Here is a 6,490-nt window from a genome sequence, read left to right as displayed (position 1 = left end):
ACTTAAACTGGTTTATGTGTAACTTCTGTCCCTAGCCCTAGAATTGTAGGAAAGTAGGACTGGAAGAGACCTTAGGAAGTCATCTAGTACACTTGTCTGCTCAAGGCAGGATCATTCTTGTCTAAATCTTCCTAGGCAACCATTTTTCTATCCTGATCTTAAAAACTTACAAAGACTCCACAAGTTCTCTAGATTATATCTTTCAATGCTTAACTACCCTGATCATGAAAAAAATCATTCTATTTTGCAATCTAAATTTCTCTTACTTCACTATGCAGAGTTATTTTTAATACTGATTATATTAAGCCCTGTAAACACTGTGAAATTGACTGGAATAACTCTGTGGAATTTAGGTGTTCTCGAAAACCTCCCCATGTGGACATTCTACTGCAGAATAATTACTCCTCAAAATAATTGATTCTGAGCCTTTGGCATTTTCCAACAGAAAAAAAATGTTCTTCTGGAGCATAGTTGGCCAGCTAAAATCACAATGACATATTCTCCTTGTATTCATCACATGGGTTTATTAAAGCAATAAGCAATAACCAGATTTGTTTTGTTAGGGCATTGTTATAGCTCAGTGTTGCAATGGGCCAGGAAGTCATGATATGAATGTGTCCCAGCAAAACATGCCACCTTCTCTATCCACCTACCAGAGTTTTAAAACTAGCCAAAAATATACATAGTCATGAATAGAAAAGATAATAGTAAATATAACATTAGAGGTTTCAAACTGAAATCATTTGAAATGGAAGACTTTAATGTAATTAGCAAATATAGCATAGGAAAAGGAAGCTTCATCTACATGACTCTATTTATTTAAGCCCTAACTTAGAGGGACCTCTCTACAAGTAAAAAGTTTCTTATTCCCATTTCAAAATGTAAATTTCTGCTTTTACAATGTAAAAGAAATCCTAGCTTGAGCAACCAAAAGAATGACCAAGAAAAGCTCTCAAGTGCCCCCTGGTGTCTTTTTCTAATAATTCGGCAAGGAAATGTAATATGCAACAGGACCGATTCAATTGTTCAAAACAGGGACATAAGTTCCATTTGTTTTCATGATTCCATCAAGTTCTTCCAACAAAAACTATTGGTGATCTGTATTTTAGGACGAACATATTTCTAACACCCCAGTACACTAACCTGTTCAACCATTTCCCATTTGTAAAAAATGTACTTAATTTTACTTGTATATTTGATTCAATGTAACGCAACTTTGTTATCTTTCATCCTCAAAAATATCTAAGTTAACATAATGTTGGATGCTGCATGTCAAAGCAGAGAATATTAGTTACAATACAAAAATTAGCTCTTTATTCTATAAAGCCTCTTTCTTAATTTTTTTTTTCTTGAGTTTTTGTCTTGTTTTGCTTTGGGTGTTTGAGACAAATGTTGCTTTCTTTGGGCTATTTTTCCCTCCCCACCAAAATTCTATACAATTTAAGCCAGAAAACAGTTTTTAGAGTAAAAGAAGGTTGAAAACTTTTAAGAAGGGGAGGATCAATTTAAGTTAGCTAATGCAAAATTAACCAATATGCATATTTATATGCTGTTCTTCAGGAAATATGTGCTTACCAGTGCCACCCGCCTGGCAGCACATTTCCTTGGAAGCAGTTTAACTTTGTAAAGAGATTCTATTATTTTCTGTGTGTTTATACTGCTATTTGCACACAGACACACTGATCCCCATTTTGCAGGGCTTGGACAAATGACAAGTTTATTTTGGTGGAATTGGCTCTTACACTGAAGCAAAAAGGAGTAGGTAGATGACATAAGACCATACACTGTAAAAAATTGCCCTTAATCTGGTATAGAATTAAAGGCAAAGCTCCACTGGTAGAAGTGATAGAGCAGCAGCAAATGCTCAAAACAAACATACTATTTCATACTCACTGTCACTTAGTGGTAGGTTGCTGTAATACCCACTTATTTTGTGCACTTACTGCAGAATAGCTGCATGTCTGCCTGCTCTGGTTCCTGCATTGATGTAAAAATAATCTGTTCAGGCTTCTACACAGAGGGCATGTCTACACAAGACTCTCTACTGAGCAGTAGTGTACTTTACTGAGAAGCAAGCATGCACATCTACATGTGTACATGCTTACTGTGCAGTAAATGATGTTACTCACAAGTAAATATGCTCCCTGCAAATGCTAGTAGCAAATTTAGTCATGAGTAGTTACTGTGTAGTAGTGCACATGTAGCTGCCAATTGGGAGCAAATTTGCTCCCGGTCAGCCCTGCCAGTAGGGGGCCAGCCTGAGGCTAGTCCCAGGGCTCGGGGCTGGAAGCCTCTCCTGCCCCAGGGCTGGGCTGCCACAGTCTCAGGCATTAAAAGCCTGGAGGCATTTTTGTGAGGGCCTGGCTAGCCACACCAGCCTGCCTGCACTCTGGTGCCACTACTGCATGGCTGCCAGACCTGCACCATCCAGGTATGCAGGGTGCTGCAGACTCCTGCCAAGCCTGTCAGCACCCAGGCCCAGGTGCAAGCAGCTCCTGGTCACTGGGGCCAACTCCAGCTGCCCACAGCCCACCCCCAGCAGCCTGCCCAGAGCCTGCAGGTGCTGTGGGGCATTCCCTCGTTGCGCTGCTGCCAGTCCCATGCCGTACCCCTGCAATGGGCACTGCAGGCAGCTGCCCAGGCCTGGCAGCACAGGGGCAGCTTTCTGGAGTCCTGGAGAGCCAGCACAGGAGCCCTGATGGCCTCATCCTCACCAATGCCCATGTCTACCACCCGGGGCCCCAACTGGTCCATGGAGAATATTGATGACCTTGTGGCACTGTGGGGCAAGTCAGAGGTGCAGTGGCAGTTCATGCAGGGTGGGTGCTCCAACACCCAAGTGTATGAGGGGCTGTCAGGCCAGATGTGGGAGTATAGGTGCGACTGGTTGGCACGGCAGTGCCACTTAAATGTCAAGGCCTTGCCAGCACCATCACTGACCACAATCACTGATCAGGGAGTGCCCGCATGTCCATGCCCTTTATGTGGCAACTGACAGCAATCCTCATGCCCCAGGGCCCAGGCTGCAGTTATGCTATGTACAGCAGCATGAGTGGCCTGCCCAAGCCCCTGCCCTGGCCTGGCTCCTGCAGTGATGTGTCACCAGGGGAGAGCCCCTCAGGCCTCCAGCAGCCTGTCCTGCTGAGCTCCTGGCCACAGCCTCAACCAGCAGCTTGGGAAGCCTGAGTTAGCACCTGCCCTGACAGCTCAGCAGCCTCATCCCCAGCCACAAGGCACAACTGGCCATGTAACTGCTGGCTGCCAGCAGCGCCAGCTCCTTCCTGGAGGGGGGACCCCTGGCTGGGCACCTGTACACTGCACCCAAGGACCCCGCCCAAAGCCGCACACCGTCGCCACCGGTTGGGACTGAGCGAAGCCGCCAGCCATGCCAGCCCCGGCCATGTGGTAAGCCCAGCACTCCTACCCCTGTCTGTGGCCCTCAGCCCCTGCCCCTGCCTTCCCTTTCCCTTCCCACCTAGGCTGGCTGCACTCCCCTAGTCCCAGGTTACCCGCCACAGCAGTCATGGAGGTGAGAGACAGTGCAAAACTTATTGAGCAGCCCGTCCCCCACAGCTCAGTGGACTTGGGCCTTTCACATGCCGAGGAATATGTTGATGCTGGCAGCAATGTCCTCCTCGGCTGTCAGGGGTAGGGACATGTAATAAAGCCACAGGTAACCCTCTAGGCAGTGGAAGAGGTTGTGAGGTAGCCTGGGCTTGCCCACCACACCTTCAAAGCTCAGGGTCCCATACCAGGTATGCAGGCATGCCTGGGGCACCATGGTAATCAGCAGCAGCAGGGCCTAGTAGGTCAAGCACCCCTCAGTCTGCACAAACAGCTCCTCACGCAGCACCCGCAACAAGCACAGCAGAGGCACGCTCAGGGCACAGTGCTGGTGCAGGGTGGGGGCTGGTCCCAGGGCACCTCCCCTGAGAGGCCCCCTATCAGGAGGGCAGGGAAGTGGGTAGTTCCTCATCTCAGTCATCCAGGAGTCCCACACCCCTGAACCTGGGCACCGTAGGCTTGGTGGCAGATCAGGAGAGTGGCTGGCTTGTGGGAGAGGAAGCGGGAGGGGTAGCAGGGTCTGGATCCACAGCAGCAGGTGCTGCCAGGAACCTCACCTGTCCCTCCATGGCTGCCTCCGGCCAGCACCCAGTGGCCCCACCTGCCTCTCAGGAGCAAATGGGCATGGGGGGGCTCAGCCAGTGGCCACCTGGGTCCAGCCCTGCCCAGATGACTTACCGTGGCACCTGGGCACCCATGCATGCTTGACCCGTGATCTGAGGCTGGGCAGCATATGGCCCCTGATACAGAGCATCTTCTCTGAGAAATGTTGCAAACTCTCACAAACAGCTTCTGTCTCGTGGCTCTGCAGGTCCTGCAGCTGCACGCAGAGGAGAGGCTGCAGTTGGCAACTGGGATGTGGCCTCAGGGTCACTGCTGCCCACAGCCGGGGCCCTGCAGATATACCAGCTCACCAGAGGCAGACCCAGGACCACACCATCCTCCTGGACCAGATGGTGATGGCATCAGAGTATCGTCTGGTGGACGCATGGGCCTGCTGGGTGGAAGACATGGCCCACGAGGACACAGAGGACCAGGTGGACTGGGCACTCTGGGTGCAGCTCCTGACCCTGGAGCACAAGTGGGTGGAGGCCCTGTGGGAGCAGACCATAGCCCTGGCCAGGGAAGCGCAGCTCACGGACAGTGACTGCCAAGTGCTGGACACCATCCTAGCCTGGCAGTCGCCTTCATACTGCCCACTGTCTGGCCCCGGACCCTAGCCCTGCCTGTCCCCTAGCAACCACCCACTGCCCAGCAGCAGGCCCCCATGTGGGCCTGGAAGGAGGTCCTGTGTTACCTCTACCAGCCAGGAGCTGCTGGACTGGCCCCAACCCCAGGTCTCCTGCCACCCAGCCCTCCTGCCTGGGCCCAGGCCCACCACTTGCCCTGGCTCCACGACAGCCCTGCTGGCCCTGGACCCTGATTGCCAGAGGGGGAGCCACCTACACCAGGAGACCACCGGCTGCCATTGCTCCTGGATGAGCCTCCCACCCACTGTGGCATGCACAACCACGGGGGAACAGCCAGAGGCTGGTGTGCTGGCTGTCTATCCCTTGACTCTGCCCTCTAGGCACCCCCACCCCACAGCCCCCCAATGCCAGGATGGCACACAAAGCACTTTGTAAATAGTTTGCACAGGGGGGAGGGTGTTTTATTGTGGGTCAGTGGGGGAGAGATCTGTTATTGTTGGGGCGATAGGAGCTCTGTTTGTTGGGGAGAAGGGGTCTGTTTGATGAGAGGGGAATAAAAACTTGTTATTCTGAGAAGTGTCTGCAGTGAGTGTGGTGCTGGGAGTGGCCAGAAGAGGATGGGGGATCAGTGGGCAGTGGTCCAGATGGGCTACAGGAGGGAGTGTGGGAGGAGGTAGTCAGCCAGCTCCTCTCATACTCAGTGCCCTAGTGCCCTGGCCCCCAGTGGCAGCTGTGCACTTCATCTGGCAGCTCAGCAGGGGTGGGCATTGCTGTTGTTGTCGCTGCAGGTAGTGCTTGCACTGCCAGGCACTAGCTGTCCCTGGCTTCCAGGTGTCTCATCTACCCAGGCCTCACAGAAGAGCTTCCCCCAGGCCTCACAGACGTGATGCAACACACAGGCTACAAAATTTACCCAAGGGAGGTTGTCCTCTGTGAACCCAAGCTGGGCGGTGAGTGTGTGCCAGCACCTTGAGGTGGTCGAAATCACACTCCATCAGGGTGCAGGTCCAGCCCAGTCACTAGTAAAAGTGGTCCTGGTGCTGGTCCCATTGAATGGTGTAGGGCTGCATGAGCCAGGGCAGGATGGGTAGGCAGGGTCCCCAGTAAGGAGGGGCAAGGCCACCATGGTACCCAGCTACAGGTCTGCCACCCCCAGCACAAAGCGGCCACTCTGCACCAGGGCTGGCAGGGTGGAGTTGCAGAATATGTGGGCATCATGGGGCATGCCAGCAGGACCAGCCAGCACTCACATGCATGAAGGTGCCACATGTGGTAGAGCACAACCAAGTGAAAGGCCCTCCAGCTATAGTAAGGGCAGTAGCCTTGGGACAGATAGGTGATGGGGATGTGGGTCCTGTCCAAGGCCCTGATGCACTGGAGGAACACAACCACTACAGCCATGAGGTTGTGCACTCAAAGCACCGTGTGCCCCAGCACATCCTCTAAGGCCCCATAAACTTCTAAGATGGCCTTCCTGGCAGTGGTCTTGCGCACCCCAAAAAAATGGCCCTCAAAAACAGAGGCTGGCAGGTATGGCTACTTTGAGCAGAGAAAATTATTCTGGCACACATCCAGGAGGGGCCAGCAGGGGACTGCATGCTTAGGGGCAACCAACATGGGTTCATCAATGGCAGGTCCTGTCAGACCAACCTGGTGGCCTTTTATGATCAGATCACCAGATCATTAGATGCAGGGGTAGCAGTGGACATAGTCTTCCTGGACTTCCGGAAGGCTTT

General features: G+C 52.0%; 1 protein-coding gene across 3 annotated transcripts in view; it reads left to right on the top strand.

The window, feature by feature from the left end:
- RSPO3 (R-spondin 3) overlaps positions 1 to 6,490 on the top strand; it is a 121,757-nt gene that overhangs the window by 100,126 nt on the left and 15,141 nt on the right. Inside the window, exon 5 of one of the 3 annotated variants that reach the window (XR_002098004.1) lies at positions 4,376 to 4,601. The exons of 1 other annotated variant lie outside the window; for it this stretch is intronic. Coding sequence is in view for 1 of the 2 variants with exons in the window: in XM_019520313.1 (XP_019375858.1) it covers positions 4,376 to 4,524 (149 nt within the window). In the remaining variant the exon portion in view is untranslated. Of the gene's footprint in view, positions 1 to 4,375; positions 4,881 to 6,490 lie in introns of those variants that run through there. One more of the 3 variants, XM_019520313.1, reaches the window with a different exon arrangement.

This window comes from Gavialis gangeticus, unplaced genomic scaffold, assembly GCF_001723915.1.
Source record: "Gavialis gangeticus isolate Ggan-Ray unplaced genomic scaffold, GavGan_comp1, whole genome shotgun sequence".
Classification (NCBI taxonomy): Eukaryota; Metazoa; Chordata; order Crocodylia; family Gavialidae; genus Gavialis; species Gavialis gangeticus.
Note: the sequence above shows the minus strand (reverse complement) of the source record. Positions and strands in the feature narration are given on the sequence as shown.